General features: G+C 38.8%; 2 protein-coding genes across 3 annotated transcripts in view; one reads left to right on the top strand and one right to left on the bottom strand.

Annotated features, from left to right (window-relative positions):
• LOC138029770 (tyrosine-protein kinase receptor Tie-1-like) overlaps positions 1 to 27,248 on the top strand; it is a 556,173-nt gene that overhangs the window by 34,274 nt on the left and 494,651 nt on the right. The gene's annotated exons all lie outside the window — the stretch shown is intronic.
• Positions 4,440 to 27,248, bottom strand: part of LOC138029762 (limbic system-associated membrane protein-like) — a 23,778-nt gene continuing 969 nt past the window's right edge. The window contains exons 2-9 of one of the 2 annotated variants that reach the window (XM_068877580.1): positions 23,650 to 24,039; positions 17,897 to 18,139; positions 15,996 to 16,232; positions 14,907 to 14,995; positions 12,738 to 12,796; positions 12,204 to 12,415; positions 7,487 to 8,715; positions 4,440 to 4,673 (exon numbers count right to left, since the gene is read on the bottom strand). In XM_068877580.1, coding sequence (XP_068733681.1) covers positions 8,510 to 8,715; positions 12,204 to 12,415; positions 12,738 to 12,796; positions 14,907 to 14,995; positions 15,996 to 16,232; positions 17,897 to 18,139; positions 23,650 to 24,039 — 1,436 coding nt within the window. In that variant the 3' untranslated portion in view covers positions 4,440 to 4,673; positions 7,487 to 8,509. Of the gene's footprint in view, positions 4,674 to 7,486; positions 8,716 to 12,203; positions 12,430 to 12,737; positions 12,797 to 14,906; positions 14,996 to 15,995; positions 16,233 to 17,896; positions 18,140 to 23,649; positions 24,040 to 27,248 lie in introns of those variants that run through there. The other variant, XM_068877581.1, reaches the window with a different exon arrangement.

The raw sequence follows: 27,248 nt of genomic DNA, 5'->3' as shown, positions 1-27,248 counted from the left end.
AAAATTGGAGAAAGCCGGAAGTAACACAAATTTTTCGTGAAGCGTAATTGTTGTCAGACCCAAAGCTCCCATGGGACCGGAAATGAGTAATTAATGTACGTTGTCTTAGGCATTTGTCTAATTATGCCGTTGTTCTCACTTTTGTTTTTTCCACAGAGGCTTATTAAGATGAAGGAGTCAACCAGAAACTTGGAAGAATGTGGAAGATTTGCTGTTCTAACTCAAGAGAAACTTTGATTTGTAATTCTTTACTTACTACTTAGAGGCAAAACAGGCTATTCACTTTGGTGAAATACCAATTTGGTCTCTCTCTTTAAGAACAAATTCCATTGCAATTTACCTTATGATACAAGCGAACGAAGCCTTTGAAGTTTCCATTAAATTAAAGAACTGCCTTGGATTTAAAAGAAATGGTCTCTTCTGGTCTCTTTTGCATGAAATAAGTTGAATATATATTTAAAGTGTGGGTTACAGACGAAAAAGAAAAGTAATCCTCGCACTTCATCCACTCCCAACCGAGTGGCTGCATAGCTCTTGCAACCGGCATTGCAGAGGTCATGAGTTCGAATCCTGTTGTAGCCGCCTGCATTTTTCAGGTGCCAGACATTGTGCACCGGTGGCTCAGTTGGTTGAGCACTGGGATGCCATGCAGTAGGTCGTGAGGTTGACTCCAACCGGACCAACATTCAGGGTCTTAAAATAACTGAAGAGAAAGTACTGCCCTTGTAATTACATCCGCAAATGGTTAGACTGTCAAATCTTCTCGAATAAGGACTATAAACCGCAGGCCCTGTCTCACAACCCTTCAATGTACATAAACTCTGTGGAACGTTAAAGATCCCACACACTACTCAAAAAGACTAGGGCATGGATTTCCCGGAGTTGTGGTTTTGCCTTTCCTTCAGAAATGTGGTCGGCTTGGCGTAATCTTTTAAATGGACTACTGGTCGATGAGACCAGATAACAGCAAAACAGACAGTAGTTAAATTGAAGGAGTCCAAGTGCTCAAACTGGTAAACTAACTGGTAAAACAATTGCTTAAATTGTCAGGATAGATACGAGGATCGCTTCTCTCTTTAGTCTATATTATTTCATTTTAGTTTGTATTTAGAAGACTGTCACACTGTTAACCCATTGACTCCTGAACCCCCCATTTACGAGCAAAATCGTCTGGCGTTAGATAGAGTAAAATCTATTTTGTCTCACTCCCAGGAGTCAATAGGTTAAAGCACATTTGGGAGGGGCAATATTGGTTGGTTGGGCTGATATTTTATCAAGAACAATTTTCTGACCGTGTGGAATTACAATACAATACATACGTAAAGGTAAAGTCTCTGTTTACGAGCCAGAGGGCCCATCACGCCGGCACTTATCTCCGGTTTCCGTAGCATGAAGGGACTAGGAGTATTTCTACTCCCCCCTGGATGGGATGCTACTCTATCGCAGGGTTACCCCCAGCATTCCCACTTCCCGGGACCCATATATACACCTGGATGGAGAGAGGCACTTTGAGATTAAAGTGTCTTGCCCAAGAACGCAACACGATGTCCCCGAACCCGGACCAGTCGATCCCGAGTCGAGCACTCTAACCATGAGGCCACCGCGCCTCCCAAGGATGCTTTTAAGCATGTTTGGGAGGCGTATGTATGTATTAAAATACATACATACATACATACATACATACATACATACATACATACATACATATATACATACATACATACATACATACATACATACATACATACATACTACATACATACATACATACATACATACATACATACATACATACATACATACATACATACATACATACATACATACATACATACATACATACATACATACATACATACATACATACATACATACATACATACATACATACATACATACATACATACATACATACATACATACATACATACATACATACATACATACATACATACATACATACATACATACATACATACATACATACATACATACATACATACATACATACATACATATGTAATTGACCACTCCCCATAAAGGCTTTTCAAGGCCCGTGAACACAATCACGACAGAACAGAACATTCAACAACAACTGTACGAAAAGCAAGCAAGCTGGCTGTTTACAAGTGCAGCTGAGAAGATGAACCAGGGACTATCAGGAACAAATTCAACTAGTGGTCAGACTGTGTCTTGAACCTGGGATCTCCGGGTCTTAAGGCAAGCGCTCTAACCACTAGGCCGCACTTCCTCCCTACAAAACATTCACTTGGAGCGATCTTCGAAGAAGTCACTTTAATGATCAATGATTAATCTCAACCTTAGTCACCTTAAGAGAGCATTCAAACAATAGGGCATGACAGAGAGGCAAGTATGCCATTTTTAAGTATTAGTTTTTCATTGATTCGGAGCTGCTGCATCGTTTATCATGTGGAGCAAGAGAGTTTGAAGCCACAAGAATGTGTTTGGAACTTGTATGCCATAACGTGTGTGAAAAATGAGTTTTCGAAAAATCCGTGCTACAGATCTCATGGTGAAATGTTGGCTTGGTAATGTCACGGTCAAGATTAACATTACGTCGGTTGTTGTGTAGAGATTGACTGCGTGAAAATAGCTCCCTTTGTTTTTGGCGATGTTGCAAGTCTGTTTAGGTCAAAAAAAGCGGTGATTAAAGTTGAAGAAAGCTTTTCAAACCTCGGGCAAGCTTCTTTGAAGCGTTTTGATAAATCTTCACGAATGCCACGTTGCTGTTCCAGTAAAGAAAGAAACCACATACATTTTTGGGTCTAAAACTAATCAAACAGAAACTTATAGTTTACCTCAACGTGTCAGAAAACCAAAACCAACATGGCCAAGCCTCGAATGATTGAACGCTTCGTGACGAAGTAAAACCCCAACTAATTATAATTTGTCACGGTCTCCATGCGTTTTTCACAGCCTACACAGGCTTTTTTCATGCGAAACAATGGCGGCTTTGTTGCTGCTGAAAGTGCAACTATGTTGAAGCCTCAAGCTATAAATATTAACGTTTTTCTTCAACTAGAATACGTACTCGTCCTTGATTTCGTCATTTTAATCTTCCTTTTGTTCCATATAACACTAGAAAAAGTAAAGCAAAGCGACCAAAGTTTAACGTCGATAACTCCTAACTGTAATTAAACTGACAAACCTATGGTCGACGGCGTGCTCATTTTACTTCTTCCTCTCCATCAGTGCTTCGTTTTAAGTTTTCTTATAGTTTCGGCAAAAGTCATTGAAGTTTATGTCTGAAAACTAAACAGTAACTGAGGGAGATGATGTGATACTGGACTGTAAAGCTGACGGGAATCCAACGCCAACAACATATGAACGAGAAGTTCTGATAATAGTGTTGTCAACATGCCACTCACTAGCGTTCAAAGGAAAGATGCAGGAAGCTACAGATGTACTGATGATGATGGTGTTGGAAGGCCCGCTTCTAGAGTTCTCTTCATAATTGTAAAATATGAGTGTTGCCAGCTCATAGACGACGACACGAAATATCACCTAAAGCATACGATCTTTACATGTAACGGTCTGCTTTGACCCTTAATTTCACATCACTCCCTGGTTTTCTTGTAGTTTCACCGATAATCACTGAAATCTCTGCAAAACAAACAGTAACTGAGGGAGCTGTTGTGATATTGGACTGTAACACTGACGATGATCCAACTCCGAACATCACATGGACGAGACTTTCTGCGTATAACACTGCTGTGAACATGCCACTAGCTAAGTAGCTTCAGAAGGCAAGATGCAGGGGGATGCAGATGTACTGCTGATAACGGTGTTCGAAGGCCTGCTACTGGAGATGTCTTCATAGTTGTAAAAGGTGAGTGTCATAAGGTGTCCTTTAGGATTTATTATACGTGTGTTGAAAGACATCTGATACGCGGTACGTTTGATACAAATGGGTTCTTTGCAGCTAGCGATCACATGGTATAAAAACCGCCGTACTGGTGAGCAAACTGCCCACTGGGACATATAAAACAAAGCAACCGTAATTTAAATTGTGTGTCTTTGTCCCAGTGAGCAATTTGCTTACCAATATGGCGGTTTTTGTACCATGTGATCGCCAGCTGCTAATGACCCATTGCGCTAGGAAAGAGACTTCTAAGTTTATGATCTCTTTTCTTTTAAGATCTCCGTAAGAATGGTGTTAATCATCATCATTGTTAATATTATTATCATATAACATTCTCAAATCTTAGCTTATCAGATTGATATCGAGATCTTGCAAGCCCTTGAGGTTTTTCTCCATGGTTGCTACGAGTTCTGGACAGACTCCTTTGGAGATGCAATTCTCACCAACAGTAAAATTATTTTCATCAAGACATTACACGATCTTGAAATATTTTTACCAAATTCCTTCAGGTCCAGGAGACGAGTATGGTTGACGTACATTATTCAATGTACATTGATTAGGGTGGGGGAGGGAGGGGTATCCCGGAAACGTACTTTCCTGACAAGTTTTCCTTGCAAACAATGAATGTGTCGTTGCCAGTGTGCTCTGCTGTTGGCAAGTGTCCCAACTAATTTTGTCGCCGATTGTAGCTTTCTGTGTTGCCAGACTATGACCAGTATTATAGCAACGATGATTGCTACAAGAACTCCAATAATTACCAATTGAGTGCTGTCGAATGTGCATTGGAATTCTGTGAAGATAAATATCGAATACCATAATTAGTCCACAAAGTCATTACTAAGCACAGTTCCCAAAGTTGCATAAAAGTGTTTCATGGAAGGGCAAAAGAGTGGACTTTATAACAACCATTAGCGGAAGAATTATCCAAGATTATGTTGTTTGTGCAATAAAAGATCGCAAGAACACGCACGATATGGATTAATTGATAGTCTAGATGTTTTGAAGGTTCGGCTAAAGGCAGGCCGGTTTCTGAATCGCAATCAGGGTCACTAAGACGATTCACAGGGTCATTTCAACATCTTATCAATAAAAAGTTCAAAAAAGCACCGCTTGACCAGCCATTCACATCGCCAAGTCAATCAACCTGTCAATCAACTATTTAGTAGCACTTCTTGTCTATGACAATGATGCTCGCTGACGCAATTGGTTATTCACTGATGAGACTACACCTCACGTTCCTTGTAATAGCACATACACGAATCTTATTTTCTGCTGCTATTCATTAATTACCACTAGCTGTTATCCTTTCGAAGCTGATCAGGGTTTTCGACAATTCTGTGAAGTAGTGGACATATTTTTGAAAGCACCGAACGTAAAATTTGTTGCCATTGCAAGGCGCCTTGTGAGCGCCGTATAGGCGCATGCTACCTAGGGGTATCATTTTTTTTTAACACTCAGGCACGCTGTTTCCAGTGTTTCAGGAACCTAAGAATCAGTTTCCCAGGCAGGGCTGGAGTTCACTTCAACGATAAAAATCAACGGTAAAAGACGACGTTTCGACCATACTTCGGTCATTATCAAGTGAATTGTAAAACTGAAACAGTGAATGTATAATTATATGCATGCATATAAGAAGTATAAAAAGCTTTGTAGGTGTAAACGGACAATAAAAATGTACAAAACAAAACAAACCCCTTAAATATATTGGCATCAAAGTACCGGAAATGGAATGGACAACGACCTGACCTCCAGCCTCAAACGGAAACCCTGAGCCGAAGATAATGTCCAATACGTCTCATGACAGATACTATTTAATGCAATGAATGTATAATTGATGAAATACAACCATCAATTAATGACTGTGAATTCTATTACCTATAGGTTCTGTAAGGCTCTTATAGCCGGGGAATGAGTTGTGAGGCTGGGCTCTCACAACTTCTCAAAATGCTCCCAATGGCATGAGACTCTATGAGCCTCTGTCAGCTAAGTCCAACTTCTGGCCTCCACGTGGTGGAACTGGCACCACCGACAGGCGAAGGGGTGAAGGCGAAGCCACTGGCACCTTAAAACCAGTTCCCCAGGGTAGATGGGGCTCTTGGCCTGTGAAGGCAGCCCATCTATGAGAAGGTCAACCCTGATTTCAAACCTCCGCTGCCTTGCCCTATACCTGATCTTAGGAAGGCTTCAGGAGTAAACCTCAAGGAAAAATCCGAGGTGGAGCCCTTAAGGCGGATGGCAGGTGCTCAGCAGTTCCTTCCGTCAGCTTCTGCAGTGGAACTAGCCCCAAGTTGTATTGGTTCTTCCTTTCTCTTGGACCCAGCCAGTTACACAGAGAGGGGGACACTGTCGTATGGGCAGCCCAGCATCTCCTTATCTTCCCACCCAGGCATTAGCGCAAACTGGAGAGGGCACTCCAGCGGTGTTGCAAGACTCCGGTATAACACGGGATGAGGCAGTTTACCGGATCTAAGCTTCAACTGATTGGCATAAGAAGGAGTGCCAGGAGTCTCGTCTGATGGTGGGAGAAGCCCTCGCAGCTTCATTGGGTGGCTACCGCCCGCCTTAGGATGGGCAGCCCCCAGCCAGTAAGGTGCCACCCTGTCATTGCTTGCCTGCTCTACTGGGTACAAGCTGTCCCATGCCTGCAAGGAGTTTGGGCTAACGATCAGCCTCAGGAAGACCAACATCCTGGCGCAAGGTGCTGAGCCAAGTCCCCCCAAGTCCCCCCAAGTCCCCCCAAGTCATCACCATCGACAACTTGGAGCTGGGGGTTGTGGACACCTTCACCTACTTGGGCTCCACCATGTCAAGCTCGACTTCGCTCGATGCTGAGATCAGTTGAAGGATCGCCAAAGCAGCTGCTGTCATGGCCAAACTCAACAAGCGAGTGTAGGACAATGACCTGTTGAGCGAAAGGATCAAGATGTGCGTCTACCAAGCTTGTGTCCTGTCAACTCTCCTTTATGGCAGCGAGTTGTGGACGACCTATGCCAGACAAGAGCGGCGACTCAACGAATTCTACCTCCGCTGCCTGCTGCACATCAGGTAGCAGGACAGAGTCACTAACACCGAGGTCCTGATGCGCTGGCTCACTGAGCATGACATCACTGCTCATTTAGCAACGCCTTCGATGGCTTGGCCATGCACATCGCATGGAGCATGCCGCCTGCCAAGAGAAATCCTTTATGGAGAACTGCGGGAGGGTGTCCACCGTGTGGGTCGACCCCTGCTGCGCTACATGGACGTCATCAAGGGAGACTTGCGATCTGCACAAATCGACACCAGTGCATGGGAGGACATCGCCAAACACTGAGATACATGGTGGCAAAGTGTCAAAGCGGGGGTTTCAAAGGGGGAAGCGAATGCTGGAGTCCAGGCTACGTGCAAGAGAGCGGCAAGGAAAGAATGCACAGCCTCTGCGTGCATTTCCACAAGACATGTCTGCGCCACCTGCAACAGTGACTGCCACTCCAGGATCGGGCTACACAGTCATACAAGATCCTGCCCAAATCCCCATTGCTAACCATTGCCTCTTGGAGACAAGGATGCTACTACTACTACTATTGATTATTAAGATTATTGGGAATAATCAAGCAAACTCACCTTCCTTGGCCAGCGTCATTACCATCTCAGACGACTTCAGAAAACAAATGAAAGAAGACAAACAAAAAAATACCATTAACACCTTGGTACAAATAAATACTCTAGATATCAATAATGGTCAGAATTAGATTAAAAGCAACAGATCCCCCATCCTCATCTCCTCAAGTTTACCCTTATAAAAGGACTGAATGATTGGGCGTAAAATATTATAATGATAATAATTTTAGTTCAGAAAACTGTTTAACTGTGTACTGCATTATATATATCTACGATCTGTCGCATTGAGTGACTGTGTGTACAGTATTATTAAAACACTCCTTGCACCTCAACCGTTGGTGGTGGTGATGATGAAGCGTTAACATGAGGAAGATAATATTCGTGTTGTGCAGCAGCCAACAAAGCTGCACCCAAAGGAAAGCAGGGTCCCAGTTACATGTAATAACATAACCTTGTAAATGCATTCATTTACTTTATGCCTTTCTGTGGTAATAAAAAGCTGTAGTTATTTTTTGTTGCCTTTTTTGTAAAAAGTCAAATTTCTTCTTATTTGAAGACCACATGCATTCTTTTACTTTTTTTATTACTTGAAATTTCGGATACTTGGCGTCATATGTGGGTTGAGTTTGTTGGTTCCCTACTCTGCACCGAGAGGTTTTCCGTCGGGTACTTCGGTTTTCCCATCTCCTCAAAAACCAACATTTGATTTGACTTGCGTTGACTTGTTAATTTGAATTTACAGTGTCCCCAATTAGTGCTCCAGCGCTAGAAGATTAGACACTTAAATAAAGTTCCTTCCTTCCCTCAGTCAAGTTCTGCTCAATCATCTACCTTATCATGTAGTTATGGGGTATGCTAGCTACACGAAAGAGAGCCAAAAAAACTCCATGTTTTTTCCTCGTCTTTTTGCTCCCAGATTTTGCCCCTTGTTATGAAACATTTCATTACCGAAATACACTTTATCCCAGAGAAGGAAGCAAAAATAAAAAACGAATGATGAAATACATCGTGGATCATTGATAGTTTCTAAGGGAACTGTTGTACATGTACCACCTGAAACAACGAGATGGAGGAAAACACTACAGGGATACGAAGAGTAAGGTGAATATACTGACCCTTCGTTTCATTTGAGCATTTTTTCTTGCGCACACATGTACACCAAACGATCACTGCAATAAGCACCGAGGCAACCGCTGCCAAGACAGCACCAACAATAATCCAGGTGTTACCACCTTAAAACAAATGAGTTGTAACATGAGGCTTCCATCCAAGTAATAAGGGGTTTTAAATCAACAAAATGATATTTGAAATGAATCATATATTGAACTGCGGATATAAAATAAAGTGGAGCTATGATCCTCGCAGTTATGAACACAATTTAGCAATTACTGATAAAGTAAGTAGCCGACGTTTCGGAGTCATCGTGACACCATTATCAAGGCAAAGTGAATAAATCAATGCGAAGATTTGGTTTCAGTACTTTTAAAAGTGTCTGCAAATTAGCATAACAACAAAGGCTCACAAGTTCTTTAGGAGAAACTAGCTTTCGGCACGAATCGAGTCACTTTGCATGTTTAAGGATGGTTTCAGTTTTCGTATAAAAAGCATCTCCTTAATTAGGCAATCAAATTTGCTCGAGCATTTAGCAAGCACGTGACATTGTTCTGAAAGACATGTAGTTACTCTCGAATTATGTACATTCAAATAATGTTTAAAAATTGACAAGATTTTTGTTTGTGTTCATCAATGCGTTCGTTCAAATAATGTTTACAAATTGACAAAGATTTTTGTTTGTGTCCATCAATGCGTTCATGCAGGTGGCCGCGAGTGTAACCACTAGGCATCGTTGGTAAACAAAGGCTGGCTTGACTTCTCGAACCACAGGCAGACAACCCTAAGGATGAGGGACAGTTGTAAAGGCCGATTCAACTAATCGAGGAAAATGTTCCATAAAAACTTCAAATCACAATGTTTCTTTTCGAAACCTGACTGATTTGATGGGTTTTTGGGACGCTTTGATTTCCTCTTCAGATCCCATGCGTCACCACATACAGTATAAATAGACAAGGCGTGCAACTTCCAAGGCCGCTCACGGCCGAGTGCCTCCAGAATTTAGCCGAATTTTACCCACTTTCAAAGGTCGCTCGCCTCCCAACCTTAGGGACCCGGAGGCACTCGGCCGTGAGTGGTCTTGGAAGTTGCACGCCTTGTCTATTTATATTGTTGACGTTGCGTGTGATCTGAAGAGGATATCAAAGCGTCCCAAAAATCAATCAAATCAGTCAGGACAACGCAGAAAATAGTAGGTGAGTGAACTTTTATGGAACATTTTCCTCAATTAGATGAATCGGCCATTACAACTGTCTCAAAATAACGTGACGTCACGCGCTCTCGTATCCTTAGGGTTGTCTACCTGTGCTCAAAACTTCAGATCTTTGTTGAGTCTTATGCTCGTGAACACGAGCTGAATTGAGGCCTATAATTTTTGTGCTGAGGTATGTGAGACGTTTCTTCACGAAATCAAATTAAATCAAATCTTTATTTTAACACAGTAAAAATCCATCAGGTTTTATAGTACAATATAAAATACAACTACATGTACCTAACAATATTTGAATACAATAAATATGTCATCAAAAAGTATCATAAGTACAAACACTACTCATAAAATTACACTAAACTACACCTGTTTTCCATGAATGCCGTGTATCTAACTTAACTAACTAAAATGAAGGTTTAACAATTGCTTTAAACGATTCAGAGATTTCACTTGCCTAGATTGCAGGGTAGACTGTTCCAGAGAGTGGCTCCTCTATTTTTGGGTTTCACTCACGTGATCAACAGCCATGTTTTTCAACAAAAACAAAAGAAGACGTTAGCATAATAATAGCTTTCAATTCCTGGACGATTGGATCAGGACACCAACATGGCCACCATTTCATTGTTTGGGGACACCAACTTGGCGGCCGTGACGTCATGTGAAATCCAAGAATAGCTTAAGCTCTTTTTCAGGTAGTCAGTTCTTGGTAAAGATGTAAAGATACATTTAATTAGCAACTTTGGGCCTTATCTTTAAATGGTATGATAACTCGGACGGTAGGTGTAGTCATTTCAGTTGATGGAGTGCGCTGCTGGTCTGATAGCTTGGAATATATGAATTGCTTCACAGCCAAATTGAATACCACGGACTCAAGTCGATCGCATTCTTGTGAGCCCTTTGTTATTATACTAATTTGTAGAGACTTTTAAAAGTACAGAAACCAAATCTTCGCATTAATTTACTCACTTTGTCTTGAGAATGTGACACCATGACTCTGAAACATCGGCTACTAACTTTATCAGTATTTGCTTGTTCATGGCTCAAAAAGTCACTATTGATCAAAATTTAGCAATTGCGTAGAGAACCCTGAAAAGTTCAGGACTTCAACAGGTTTTGAACAGGTGACCTCGGAATGCCGGTGAGACGTTCTAACCGATAATTATGATTCAATTCAACTCGCAGGACTATAAAAGAAGCACCTTCAACGTACATTTGGTCAAAATCTGCTTCCACCCATTAGCCCACTCTGGGGGCTAATCGTCCAGAAAGTGGGGGCTATTTGTCCGTGGGGTGAATTTTCTGACGTTCATTTCATATATCATTTTGTTCTGACGGTTAGAGCGTCTCACCGGCCACAAACCTGAAAAAAGTCAGGTCAAGGGTTCAAAACCCGTTGAAGTCCTGGATTGTTCAGGCTTCTCTACGTAATTGATAAATTGCGTTCATGACTGCAAGGATCATAGCTTCACTTGAAGGGGATGTAGTACACGTGAAGACTGCAAAAAAGCGAATTGATTTCCTGGCTCCTTTTCTCTTAAGTTACATGTATCTGTATCTTTACTGAACAGCATGAAAGTGACTGAATTCCAGAGACAATGGAGATCAAAATAACATACAAGTGGCAAAAAAAAGCGTCTGGAGGACACCGAGCAAGTGTTTCTACGGGCGTTTTGTTCTCCTTTCCCTTTCATTGCCTTCTTGCATGTTGATCTTGTACACCAAAACAGACTTATTGCCCCATAATGCCTATTTTACAAGCTAGAACTTTGTTTGTTTGCACATTTGCCTTTGTCAAGTCCGTTAATTGTCATAACAAAGTACATGTAAGTACGAATTTTATTCACAAGAGTCATTGAAAGGCCATTGACATTTTCATGTTTAGTATGTGGGAGGCATATCATGTACAGTGTATTGTACGATATCTACAATGTATAGCCAAGCAAAACAGGATTTCTGAATTCGCTCTAGCACTACAATGTAAGCTATCGAGGCATCTTGGGGTGTTCATTTGCAAGTTTGTTACCCCACCATGGATATGAAATCTGATTTTCTACATGGAAGTGAAAAGATTGTTGCAGTTCATGTAGGAAGCATAAAAGATGCAAGGTCATAGGTTTGCGTCCCATTGATAACTGGGTTGTTTCAGGCTTCGTTACGACTACTTGAATTCAACATTGAATAACTGCTCCATCCTTGCAAATAATTATACTGTGGTGTTTTATGCATCACCTTTAACGTACAGATATCATTTCTTCCCAGTTTTAAGCTGGGAGTGATACTTCCTCTCTCCCCACCCCATTCATACTAACAAACAGATACACAGTAACTGCCAAACAACGAGGAATACTCAATTCTCCCATCCATAAAAAAAATAATAATAATAATCAAATGTAAACATACTATCATGATACGACTCTGGAGTAGTTGTTGTGGACGCTGTGGTTGTAGATACATGTAGAATGACAGGTGGAATTCCAATGATAGATGACGCGTTGACAGTTAACTCTCCAAGTTTTCCATCCACGATAGCATTTTTTATTGTAGAAATGAGAACATCTTCTGCAATCTCAGTATTGAACTTCAAGACCAAGACAAAGATGAGGCTTCCACAACTGCAACATTAAAACTGCCAAGTCCATGTCCATGTATCAAGTTCGACTTTTAATGTTTAACACTGCTACATGTATTTTTCATTTATTCTACTCCATTTTTATTATTAATTTTTTTGGCCCTATTTGATTGTACGATCATCAAGAATGTAGATATATTCACAGTTTCGAAGCTCCCTGGTTGACCAAAGTGGGATATTTTTGTCAGAAATTTGATGATTCCCAGATACACTTCCCCTTAACCGTCACAAATATTACAAATAATTATGACTACCATCATCATTTTAAAAAATAAATTAAAATATGAAAAACATATCATCGTCACCTTGCATCGATCAGTTCTGCCCGAATGTAAGTTTGCTCTTGAGCAAAGACCTCGTCCAACTAGCATTATAAACCACATACATTAATGTCAATAGAACATCCCTAAATAATAGCCATTATTTAACTGTGTCACAGAAAGGATCGACTTGACAACTAGCAAACTATAACTACATACATTAATGTCAATAGAACAGCCCTAAATAATAGCCATTATTTATAAATTGTGCACAGAAAGGACTTGACAACTAGCACACTAGTAACCCCATGTTGTCTTAAACCACCAAGGGCATGTCAGGATATGAAACATTTACCACAATGGCATAACAGCTGTAATTACAGATTCAGCACTTACAGCACGTTTGATAGCACAATAAATATTATTGCTGGGGGAGAAAGCTCTTTTCAATTTCTCTTGGTTTCTGAGAAGAAAATGGCCTAAAATGTTTTCTAATGAGAAAACTGGAAAATGCAAAAATTCATTTATTTCGACACATGTTTTTGGTCTCCCTTGCTCTCACAGGGGAACAAAGTCAAAAATGTAACTGCTTCATTAATTTTAATAACTGCACTTGTTCCATTCCCGCAGTTTAGATGAATGTCCTTCCTTCACCATATTATCGATGGATACACTTACGTACACACAAAAAATGACCAGCTCCCAGTTGGCTTGATGGCTCAAATGGTAAGAGCACTGCACCGGTATTGCAGAGGTCATGGGTTTGAATCCCTGTTAAGGACGGTGCCTACTATTGTTATTGCGCATACGTTCTGCGCATGATCTCCAGATACTCGGATTTCCTATCGCCGATGCTTACTAATACAGGGATATTTTTGCGCGGTTTAAAACTATCCGGAAAAAGTACATCTTAGTAAGTACTCTTGGTATTCAAAAAGAAAATTGGGGTAACCATGCATTTTTGAGAGATAATCAAGTTTCAATTTGAGAAAGAACGCCATCCATTGCTTTGTATTTTACAGCTTTTTACAAATATTATTCATGAATTATCTTTGAAAAATGCGTGGTTACCCCCAATTTTCTTTTTGGATTTCAATAACACTTGTTAAGATCTACATTTCCTGCATAATCACACACCGGGGCAAAAATATCTTTAATTAGTAGGCACCGTCCTTAAGACTGACTATTTCAGGTCTTCCTTTTGTTACTGCTATTTAAGTAGCGTTCATAACTGTCACGATATCAGAACTTTAAACTAGCAAATGAAACGGTAGCAAAAACCCAATGAAAGTCCACGCTTGAAATCATTTATACCCATTCACAGTTCCAATACAGGGTTTCATGTATTTTTCACCAAACCATAAATTCCAACTACTTTACAACTGCTCTTCAGTCACTGAGATAATCCTTTGCTTAGAATTAAATCACAACCTTACTTACACAGTGATGATAAGATTGCAACATGTCAAAGGCAATAGTTGGCAAATTTAAATTAATGTCAAGTATGAAAAGTTCTAAATTTTTCTTAATTTACATAGTTTAATTTAACCTTTAAAGAAAACTGCCTTAATTTATTCAGCAGAACATGAAGGTGAAATAATGCCTTGATAATGATCTAAAGTGTGCATCTGTGCATTTTCCATTTCTCTGAAAACCGTGCAACCATCCCCTGAGATGCATACCACTAGAAACATGACAACACACCCTACTTCATTCATTTTTCTCCCTTGTTGTTAAAAGTACACGTATTGCCATTAACCATTGCAATGGCTGAAATAACGTGAGCTGTACAGTGTACACAGCATCAGTTTCTGCTCTCCTCTTAGCTTCATGTAGTAAAGGTCATATTCTGCCTATGACAAAAGCTAACGGGAAGACATTAAATTAACTTTCAACACTAGCACTGATTACCACTGACTCCCCCACCCTAAAACAAATACATTACCATACGTTACGCACATTGTTAGGGCTATAGGCAATAATTATTATTTTCCTCATCATGAATTTTTTGCACAACTACCACATCCACAACATTAAAAATACATGCCTGACCCCTGCTCGATGTTAGCAACACCAGCATTATTGGGTAACTTGTGGAAGAGATGCCAATGGTTGAGGCACTTTATGCCAAACAATTAGTGAACTCTGAGTCATTCTTATTTGGAACCCTCTTGGTCAAAATAATTTACCCAGCATGTATACTCAAGGAATTACCTCATTCTTGAGTGTCTCCCATACAGAATCTTTGTTTTTACATTCTTCACTGATGCTCAGTCTCAAGTAAATATTGACCCCTCCAATGACTGGCAAAATAAAAAAAAATTGAGTGAGCCATAGGTAACCCTAATCAATTTTGCCACTTAATTATAAATAACATTATTAAGCAAGGATGGGCCGGATATTAGGTCAAGATACATTACAAATAACCTCATGCACAGAGGCACACAGCGAAACTACTCACGAGTTTATTATTGCATGTACTTTATAGAAAAAATGAAATTTTTCTTTTGGCCACTAATTAGGGCATGGGGTTGTAAAGCACGCTTCATTAAAATTTCAATTGGTGGAAGCTTTATTAGTTGCTTGACACTTCACTTTGTAGACTAGTACAATATCCACCACTATTATTTTCCATTTTGTTGAAACAAATTTGTTAAAAATTAACTGTAAAATACTCAGTTACAAAATGTGCTACTTATAAAAATAATGCTATAATTTATAAACCTACTGCATTTATTTCTTTCATATAGATGAGACCAATAAATTGAAGCAACATTAAGATGATGACGACAGTATTAATAAACATTATACAGTGACAGTAAACCATAAACATTGGATCAGATGTTACACTTATCTAGTAGTATTAATTGTTACAGACTAAGTGTCATAGGGATCAGCAAGGATCGTAAGAAGAAACCTTGAAGTCTGACCTTGCTTTTTGCCACCAGATAACACCTGCCTTAAATTGCTAGTACACTAAGTGTTGCCATCTTTGCTGTGAATCATAGAAATCATAATACCGGTATATGTTGGAAGTCTGAGGGTTGAAGAGAAAACAGAATAGGCAGGGGATCTTATAAGGTAATGGGTGGTGGCTGGCTGATCAATGAAATTTCTGCCAAATGATAGTAATAATGCAAAGGGTAACCAGTACATGTATGTACAGACACAACCTTAACACATACAATTATTACGGTGTTGCCATGTATGGGCAAGGAGAGTAAATTCACAACCCCTGCAAGTACCTAACTGCCATTAATAGCCATTAAAGATAAAAGTATATTGTACAGATATGCCACTTACAAACAACAGTAGTTGCTGAATCACTTCCCAGATAGTTGCTTGCGTTACAGATGTACGTAGTACGTGCAGTCTTCACTTTGGAAATATTAAGGTACTGTTTATCACAAACATGATTTGGCAGATTACAAGGAGTCCAAGAAATTGTGGGTGTTGGATTTCCATCTACTGCGCAGGTAAGTGATACGTTCTGCTCACGGCCAACATAGAATTTTTTTGGAAGTGAAATCTTAGGATGAACTGTCAAGAATGGAAGAAATAATAATTATGTTTTTAGAGTCCACCTCTCCTCTTTTAACTCTATTCCTCCACTAATATCACCCACAATAATATAATGTACATTGTGAGCCACCTGCCTGGTTCAGGAAGGCAGAAAAAAAAGAGAAAACATCATGTACATCATACTATGTGCAGTGCAAGGTTTTTGCTATTTAACATGATTTTACTACCTTCAGTGTATATGGATTGACAGATTGCTGCAAATATTATTTGGAATAGCATGAGAAAAATGCACCACAGAACATGAACTGTGCATTAATTCTAAATAGCCCAAATTGCAACACATAGTGAAAGAATGCTCCTTCCTCCCATCACCAGATCCCTCAAGAAATGTGCACCTTCAACATTTGTAGTGCCTTCTCTGCCTTTGCTTTGAATTTTGCCAACTACAGTACATGCATTCTTATTATAGTAAAATCCTTGATAAGGGGATCCAGGGTTCTCCTTATCAGGCAGTAACTGACTCAGAAGTCACTTATCCTTTGCAGAACGTCCAAAGTTTTATAACCAATTGCTTTACCGGTTTGAAAAGGTGCCATACCTTTTGCGCTTATTCTGAAAACTAGGGAGAACCCTGGGATCCAAACTTCATGAACATGCGGATCTTAATGAATATTTGTTACTAATTAAATCGTAAAATTCATGTTTGAGTCTTTTAAGAATAAGTTTAAGTGGATTAATATCTTCCTTTCAAACATAGCAAAAACAAGCTCCAAAGCACTTTCAAAAGATCCCCTTATTTTGTTCATTTGCTGCAATTTAGTACACATTACACTGTTACAGTTAGTTCCTTGTTACTGAATAAAGTTCCCAGACTAAATGTTTAGCCAATCAGGCAACACATTCTTATAACCAACTTCCAGAAAGCAAATTCATGAACTTGTAGTATAGTATATAACAGCAATTATCATTTTTCCAAAGCTCTGCATACATGTAGGTGTCAGAAATTATTGAAATTCCCATGAGGGATGTAGGCCATATTTATTGCCACTCTTCACATTACAATACACAATACACACTTGACCACTCCCCACAGGGGCTTTTCAGGGCCAGTGCAGTTTAACCATGAGATTATGAATAAGGTGTAGTACTAAATGTTTGGATTGACCCCAATAATTATTATAATGCATGCTGATTTCAATTAACATCACAAAGTGTCCCCCAAATACTGCATGCTCCTCAAGTCAAGATAAACAGCTGCATTCACCCTAAGCTAAAAATAACACTAACCTTCACTGTCACCTCATTGTTGGCAAGGCTGCTGACTAAGAAAATTTTAATGGGGCCCTCAGAGCTAAATGCTGAGAACTTAGGAGCCCAACATATGAAGTGAAAGGTGTTGCTGTCAAAAGTTAAGGCACCCGTGCAGAGCTATTCTTTGGGAGCCCCAGGCTACCGGGCTCCTCTTAGGCAACACTGCCTTGGTTGGAAATAGACATAAAAGGGCATTTTGTGTTGGATGTCAAAATTATGTGTACAGCAGTAAGTAGGGTCAGTTACAGCTAGACATAAGTAAATGTTTGTGGTGCATCATACATTGTAAGTCGATGAAAAGACTTTGACCACTTATAAACTTGCTTGAAATGGACTGTACAATGCAAAGCTCAAAAAACTCTGTCACTCACACAGAACAATAATAGAGACATCTTTGGTCAGAGGAGTTCCAACACCATTAGCAGCAGTGCACCTGTAGTCTCCTGCATCCTTTCTACCAGTGATCTTCAAAGGCATGGTGACTTCAGTATTATCAGAGACTCTTGTCCAGGTAATTGTTGGTTCTGGTTTACCATTAGCTGAACAGTTCAAAATCAAGTTAGCAGGTGCTGTTATGTTTAGGTCGCTTGAGGCACTGATATTGCTTGGAGGATCTACAAAATAAAATCATTAGAGCCTTAAAATGAGATTCAAGCAAAAAAACCAAGCCAGTAAAGCAAAAACTGTTGCAATGCTCATTCATTCAAATCAAAATCTATAAATAAGAACATCTAGTTTGACATGCAGTTAGAGATAAATGAAAGAATGGCCTCTTTCTTTCAGAGATATTAGAAATTTTGTGTTACGCAAATTACCAAATTGATGACATCATCAGTGGTTCTTTGGAAGATGGATCACAAAATCAAGAATAATCTCTGGAAAGATAATGTTCAGTGATATTATTCAAACTTGGCAACTGAGTAATCCCAATAACCCTTAAGAAAGGTGCAAGACGGTGTAGAGCATGACATAACCATTGCAACACTTTTGGCTCCAGTCCCTTCTTGTAGTATCTCTGAGATCACGAAAGACAGACAGACGTCCTGCTCATAACACACATGGAGCTCATGTTGTTATAGGTGTCCTAATCAACTCATTGACAGGGAATCATGTTTAGTTAAGACAGAAAGTGGGAGCACCGCAGTTTAGCACAAACTTGATCTGGAAGCAATTGTTGCCATGGCAACTGTAAAATGTCATTTTATGCATTGGCTCATGTACACTACCGGTGTCAAGTTTTATTTTTTGCCTTTGGAACCACTGATGACCTCATCAGTTTTTACTCAAACACTTTTAAATAATATCTCTGGAACGATAAGAGATAATTTATAAGTTCAAATATGAAAACACCATGTTTCTTTTCTTCAAAAAGTCTTTCAAATACGCTTTGGTGATTGCTTACAGATAGGCACTTCAATAGATTAGTTTTGGAATACCACAAGAAATCAGTCTATTTATAAAATGTTCCTTGCAATGCATGCAATCATCATCATGCATGTAATATTAATTATCTTTGTTTACCCAGCTTTGGTGTAGCTACAGTAGTATCCCTGGGCATTTACAGTACCCTACCAACCACGATATACCACAGAGGACCTTTGTGAATACATGTACATGTAGTTTGTGGGTTGTTTTATGTCCACAGGGTTATGAAGAATGAGGGGTTGTGAGACAGGGCCTATACAGTTTATTGATCATGCAAGTGACTTTTTTATCAAGACTTCCAAACTGAACTTCAAGTACCATTATCTTAAATAATTATGTTTCTTCTGCCAAATGACATCGTGATTCACACAGAAAGTTAATATTTTAGGTACAACAAATATACTCCACTGAAATGCGAAAAAAATCGAGAATTATTTTTGTAATTGTTTACATTTCTGTTTTATTCAGGTCTTCACAAACTGTGCACCAGCGAGACATATGAGTCTCTCATTTAAGTCTAAGCACCTGTTTCAAATAGCGCTGAGGGTAAACAGTATTTTAAAGTCTAAGCACCCATTTTTAAACGGTTAGTTTTCAATAACTGTGCGACTCGCATGTCGACTTGCATGGCTCACATGCCTCGCACATTGCCCACACTTTTCTGTATAATGTCACTTTCATTGAAATGCATGTACATCTTGACGGACGGTTTAAAAGGTAGTAGAGCAAAAATATGACAAAATTCCAAAGAATTTCAAACCAAATAAGTATACACATGCTAAAAAACGAAACTGAGTGAGCATTAATTGTGCGGTATCAAAGAATTATCAACAAGACAACTATAAAAATTGAGAGATTTTACCTTCTAGCAAAATTTCTTATTGGGCAAAGGAATGGCCACAGGCTTGATGCAGCACAGGGAGCCCACACAAATTATCTGTTAGTATAACCGTTTGTAATTTTAATTTATAATAAATGTATTGGATTCACCATGGATTCACCATTTGCTTCTTGTGTAGCAATACATCGATAAGTATGTGTATGGCCTAACGCTAAATAAAAACTGTATTACAGGTACATTACGTGTGGTGTACTAGTGTCGTTCCTTTGCTTCAAAAGTGGTATTTTGCACGATTTGGAAAATTTTGAATAATTCACTGTTTACTGTGCCTCTCAATAGAAGGACATGGGTGGAACCTATTTCTTTTTGCTGGAACGGCGGGCGATTTTTTCCCAGAAAATCGCAATGCTCCGCTTTGAAACTTCGCAGGAAAATGGCCTAAAGATTCACGCTTCTTCTCATACTTCTCAATCAAAAATTCATCCAAATTGCCTGGAGCAAGCGCTTAAAGAAAATCAAAATCCCTTCCGAGCGGTCAAGATTCGTAGCACTTTTCACGTGTGCCACGCAGGTAAGATAATAAATACAACATTTATTACGTGGAATGCCGAAGGCATCCACGTCTTAAAACCGGGCTGGAATCTTTTTTTTGTTGGTAGTCACAAATGTGCATACCCCACGAATATTGAATTAATCTCCGATCGGGTGGAGTGATTTATATTCCCTACGATATTTCCAAACTTCCCTGTCCCGAGGAGAATTTCTATACTTCCCAAGCCATCACGATTTTTCTCTGCTAGCGCGTTAGACCACTCGGCCACCGTGACACACTTCCGTCAAATCGGTGAAAGCAAACATTTATAATAGAATCTTTCCGCCCGCCATGATTGTTTCAGTATTAAACTATTCGATAAAGTGGATAGATGCTTTTTCTTTGAGAAAGGCAAGCTTTAAAGGTAAGGAGAATTTTCTACGTTATTTCTAGATCTTGCTTCGTACTTGTGTGTTCCACTGTGAACATTATTATTTTGCATACAACGAATACTTCATTAGAAGCATTTTGCATAGAACGAATACGTACTCCAATATTTCTTGGGAACCAGTTTGTTCGCCGTTTTGACGTAGAAAGAAAATAAGAAAATAGCTTTGAACGGCCAAACAAGATAAGAAATGAAATCAAGTTTAAAAAAAACGAATTAGCTATCGCCGTCACGGGGACTTCGCAGCCGTCCCCCATCCAAGTACTAACCTCATTCGGAGGAGCTTAACTTCGGCTGACACTTGGACTAGCATCAACGATTGTGATCTTTATGTTAAATTCGCACATAGATCTTGTCGAACTTTATAACACTTGAAAGAAAAAAAAACGCACTAACAAAAACCAGGTGTTATGCCGTCATTTTGTCACAGATGTATCCTTTGTTTCGTGAGTTGTCAGTAAACACGCAAGGTATAACTTGATCACAGGCAGCCGCTAAAATCGATATCACTTTCGATTTTGCGATTTTACTTGTATGACCAAAAGTACGATAGAAAAATTGACCTCTGATGGAACGTAACAAAAATCTCCCGAAATGTTTTTCGCTGATGGCAAATTGTTTTATTCTCGATCAACACTTCCTAAAAGTTCCTTCTGCTCTCCTTAAAAACTACATATTAATATTTATTTACTTTTTCATCAATATTTGTTTTGCATAAAGCAGGCTAGCAAAATCTGTACCTGGCTTTGTTCTCATTTTGGAGCGTTAAAATATAATTTTTGGGCGTATGTTCCTGACAGCAAAAGTCGCATATTTTAACGTTCCCCATCCAGATACTAACCCCGCTGGAAAGGGAAAAAAAAACTTTAGTAACATTGGTCTTGGAAAGGTGTCAGAAGCTCAGAGTACACGCTTAAGCTTGTGGTGAAAAAGAAGTTGTAAATGATCAACATATCGGCTTTGAAGCCAAATGTTTCTCGATTTCCTGTTATTTTCTTCAATCGTTCTGGGCTTAGTATTTTACTGAACCACATATCTTCTTAGAGGGTATATAGCAAAGATGTCTACCATGGCACCGTAATGATTTACGATACCAAACAATGTCGTGTACTATTAGAGCTACATATTGTGCAAGGACTTGAATCTCCTGGAAAAAGCAAAACGCAACTCAGTTGACAGTTATGGAAAAAAACACTGTCAAGTTACTGCACTACCACACGCAATGCGTTCTTACTTTAAAAAATATCCCGTATCTCCTCAATTCTACCCCCTTCCCCCCCCCCCCCTTTTTCAGTGCCGTACGGGGCAGGCACAGAACAGTTTCGGCTGTTTGTCTGTTCTCTCGAAAACGATGACAAGGGTTTTTTGTGTTTTTTGTTCAGCTCGAGTGTAGAATCAGGACGAACTGTTGTAGTTTCTGATAACTATCTACTACTTGTAGCTTTTGTTGAATTTTGAATCGATGATAGAGAGAGTTTTGGCGATCTCAATCCGGACTGGACTACTGGATTTAAGGATTTTTCTTAACGAGATTTCAAGTTATTGTGGAACGTTTGGTACCAAGTTACTGAAATCAAGATTATGGAATTGTAAAATTAGAACTTTGGACTGGACTATACAACACGCAATTACGGAATTTTTGAGCATTGAGAGAAATAGAGCACGGATGTTGTCTTCTTGTCTTCGCCACGGCAAATTTATACAGTTTGCAAGGAACTAAACCAGGATTACAGAACCAGACGTCGATTACAGGGCCCGGTTGTTCGAAAGCCAATTACCTTAATCCAGGATTAGCGTTAACTTTTGTTTCATGTTTTCAACTTTTTGGTCACAGTTTCCTTTGCTTATTTTTGTTTTTCAAGATTGACTTCTTCTAATGTAAAGTTTTTCTGAATATCAGCCTTGAACAGCATTTGGGAGTAGAGGATAAAACTCGTTTTAAAACCCAGTTTCTGAACAACTGGCCCAGGATGATAAGTTGTTGAACTGTGATTTGTAATAAGTTTTTTGGATGATTTAAGGCTGATCCTGTAATTTTTGGATGAAAGGAGTTAACGAAGCAAGTAAAACTGTAGGATTTGAATTAAGTCTCCTTCCAAAAAATAAATAAATAAAAGATCCCGTATCCTGATAACCTGCTAATAGGGCTTCGTTGTTTGCATTTGCAAATTTAGTAACATTAGTAATGAGTTTTTACAACAAAAAACTTTAAGTTATATTACAGATGTATCTTTCTAGTAATCTTTCGCCATTTTCTGAAGTCTACCTGTACTTGAAGTTCACTGTAACTGGACAATTTGTGTTAACTGTTTGCGCATTCCACGGATACGCCCTTGTAGGCGTCTTGTTTAGCATTTGTCCGTGCATATAATTATCGATATATCACTACAGAAGAAGCAAACAGTAAATGTAAATAAAGAGTTTTGTCAAGGTTGCTGCCTATTAAACATACAGTCGCCTGGTCACCTGGGGCACCTTATTTGCGAGCGCGGGGGACCAAATTTCTGTACTTGTAAGTAGCCTAAACGGGCCCCTTACATGATTCATTCTCACTTTCTTGTAAATACAATCCCAGCTGGAATTAATTAATTCTGGGCTCTTGAAAAAAAATACTCGGGCTACTAACTTTTAATGATTGTTGGAAGCCCTAAAGGCTCCCGGAAAATTTTATTAGGCAGCAGCATGTTTTTAATTAATAATTTACAGAAAGATATCATTTATTCATAAATGTTAAAATGGGAAGCATTATAAAAAAAAAACTTTTTCAAACCAAAAACAAAATTTAATAAACCACAAAATAATTTTGTAATTATCAAAGTAAGCAATGTAGTTTAAATATACAAGCTGTCAAGGCACTAAAGTAACATGACACACTCACCAAGAACTGTCAAATTCATCACTAGCTCAGCAAGGACATTGCCACCAATGTCTGTAACATACTGAATCTTGTATTGTCCTTCATCATCTAACTTAAGAACAGTAATATGCAAAGTAACGTAGTCTGTCTTATGATTTCTATCAATCACAATATGTGGAGATAATGGCTCTCCGTAAGAAGTAGGAGGGTTATTGGCAGAAATGAATGTTTTTGAAGCAATCTGATCAAACATCAGCAATGAAGAATTGAACTTGGACCACTGAATCGAGAAAAAAATCTGACTTTTGGCCTGTTCATCAGTGGTGAGGGCATAATTCCATGTAAGCACCACCTTATTTCCCTTCCTTGCTTCTGTTGGGTTGTTAGGCTGTCCTGTCCATGTCAGCGAGTCTGCAACATGGATTTCCCCAGTAAGTAAATAATTATATGCATAAAATATAATTATTAATTGCACATACTATGCCTCTCTCATTTTGCAGATCACAGGCATCAAAAATACAGTAAGTCAATGAGTGAAAAAAATTAAAACTGGGTAGATAGATTACATGTAGTTTTTATAAGTGAGCAAAGCATTACAAACTCACAGTGCACCCTGATTTAATTATTTTTGTTGTTGTTTAAGAACTTAATGTGACATTCCAGTGTGTATATAATAAACTTGTCTAAGTTAGAAGTACAGAATGTGAATGAAGTCATGGTAAATTTCTTATTGAAGTCCATCCACCCTTTGTACCTCTTTGCCTTGGAATTCTCAATAATTCCCAATATTTCCCAGTGGTCTATTATTGACCATTCTCAAAACATCTTAAAAAATCCCCTTGTTGTCTACTGCTGTCTTGGAATTGTTGGGAATTCCTAGGAATTCCCAGTAATTCCCAGCAGTATAGTTATCCAATCTCAGAAATTCTCAAAAATTCCCAGATTGTGAAGTCTTCCTAATTTGCATGAATTGGAATTGTTGGGAATTCCTAGGAATTCCCAGTAATTCCCAGTAATTCCCAGCAGTATGGTTGTCCAATCTCAGAAATTCTCAAAAATTCCCAGATTGTGAAGTCTTCCTAATTTGCATGACTTGGAATTGTTGGGAATTCCTAGGAATTCCTAGGAATTCCAAGTTTTTTGGGAATTCATTTCGCAAGGGTATAATGGCCCACAAATACCACTGCTAAAGACAATTTATCCGAATGTTCAATCACACAAAAAAAATCACAGTCCAAAAGGAAATTTGCTGACAGAAAAAAGGAAAGCAAAAAGAACTTGTTCCTGGCATCTCTAGATTGAAATGTAAATTGCTTTGTAAGATGCATTCAACACTCCATTTTTACTTGATCCAACATTGTTCTACCATTTCATGCTGTCATGCAATGATGTCACTCAAACATTTTTTCATTCCATTGAGTGTTGGATAGAGTAACTTGCTTTTGATCAAACATAAATTACGCCCACCAATTCTGCTTGATGCAACAATCACAACAATGTTGCAGTGTTTGGCTGCTCTTCCAACAAAGTTGTGTCCTGAATCAAATAGCATTGCACTGCTAGCCAATCACAAATCACTACCTTATTTTCAAGATGGTGGACAATTAAGAACCAAGAGACTTGAGACTAAATCCAGGAATGGTTTCGAACATGGCACTTTTCACGACATCACAAGAGTGACAGCTTCAAAATTTTAATTTACAAAATAAATTATTGTTTTGCTGAATTATAAAATATTAATATTAAATATTAAGAAGATCTACAATGTACACCTTGTCCTTTACTTTTTACCCACATTATCAGCTTATGAAGATTATATTCTGCCAGATTGATTCCCTCATGCACTTTAATACTGTAAAAGGTGCCCTGGGGCTAAATGCAGGAATCAATCTAATTGCACGAGATAACACTGCTGATCTTGCTCCTGAGATCATGTGCAAACATCACTGAAGCTTAGCCGTGGCTCTCCCGCAATGCAGACTGGTCAATCAAGTCTGGAGGCGGAGCTGTCGACAGTGGAAAAAGCATGTACATTGTAAAATTTGAATGTGGATTGCATTCACCTCTAAAGCAGCTAGCTTGCTGTGCTTACAATTTCAAATTTGGCTAAAATACTACAGTAACCGGTCTTAGCCAATCACATATATAACTTATAATGATCAAATTTTTATCCCTTGAAAATGTGTAAAATGTGCAATGAGATGACAGATGACATCATTCACTCAACCCAATATAACCTCAAGTATATACATACAGCTATCTTGACCAATTTGCAGCAGGGACCATTGAAACTCAATGCGCTAATAGTTCTACAGCCAGGCAACACAACTACAGCTGTAGATCGTGCAGACGATCGAAGTACCATTGGCAAATATCAAAATAAAACGTCAAAGGTACACTGTAGTGAACAAAGGCTTTAATATCAGGGCAGTCTGGAACCCAGTATGCTGCCATGGTAACAAAAATGGTATGCTCATATTGCGAAGCACATCTACTAGAATCTTACTACAAAGAATCAAGTATTTCTGATACAAATTGGCTGAGACATCTTTCTTCATCATATTTGATCAAAATTCAGTTAAGTGTATGACATCATCGCTTGGCTAATTTGCATATTCTCTGGGAACAAAAAGAGCTATCTGAAAATAGTAAATGGCATTCTTCTTATACAAACCACACGTTTATGTAGCACTTTCAAGTGCTACTATTATCAAAAAATCAAGTGTGAGTACTTAAACACTTGACTGTCAAAATTTTGAGCTTTGATTTTTATCCAAAGGCTGTTTACTTTGGGTGTACAATTTGGATATCACAGTCAGCAAATTACTCACATTCAAAACTGACTGATTGGACCTCAGGGGGTTGGATCTAGGGAAAAGTGACTTCATTTACTCACTAGCTTAAAATTTCAGCATGTAAATGCAGCTTATTATACAATCATGCAAAGCACAAGTTAAAAAGTCTGAAAGCCTGAAAATCCTGTGCTGCATATTAATTCAGTTGTGTATACACGCATTACATTCTTATAAAACTATCGAGTCTTTGATATCATTTTCTCCTCGATCCAGCTCTCTCAAGATTTTAAAGTTAGTAATGGCGGACCATTAAAGGAAAATTCGACGGTCTGAAGTTTGCCAGGTCTCGGAGACTGAACATGAAAGTGAATTAAAACCAAACGACATAAAGGATGTGGGTTAAGGGTTCTAGAGGACTTCTGACACAATGTTATATGCAGTCAACAACGATACAGCTCAAGTGGCTGGAATCATGTTTAATCACAAACACACACAAGACACAGGAGGCCACGTGGTCATCCAAGAACTCCTCTAGTTACATTTAATGTTGTCATAACGACTATGACCAATGCATTTAAACTAGCTGTAAATCAAATTAAATTTGATCGTGATTGTTGTCCTTTTTGTAATTTAGCTTAACTTTATATCTTATTTATTGTACATTATTGTACATTATTACATACATGTGAATATGTATTTATTTATTATGTACAATAATTCTTAGTCTATTTATGCCGTGTTTAGACTTGAGCGTGCTACCGAGGTATTGGAGTTTACTTACCTAGGTTAATATTTTGCGTGTGTAAACGCCAACTAATACCGTAG

This window comes from Montipora capricornis, chromosome 13 (genome assembly GCF_036669925.1).
Source record: "Montipora capricornis isolate CH-2021 chromosome 13, ASM3666992v2, whole genome shotgun sequence".
NCBI classification, from domain to species: domain Eukaryota; kingdom Metazoa; phylum Cnidaria; class Anthozoa; order Scleractinia; family Acroporidae; genus Montipora; species Montipora capricornis.
Note: the sequence above shows the minus strand (reverse complement) of the source record. Positions and strands in the feature narration are given on the sequence as shown.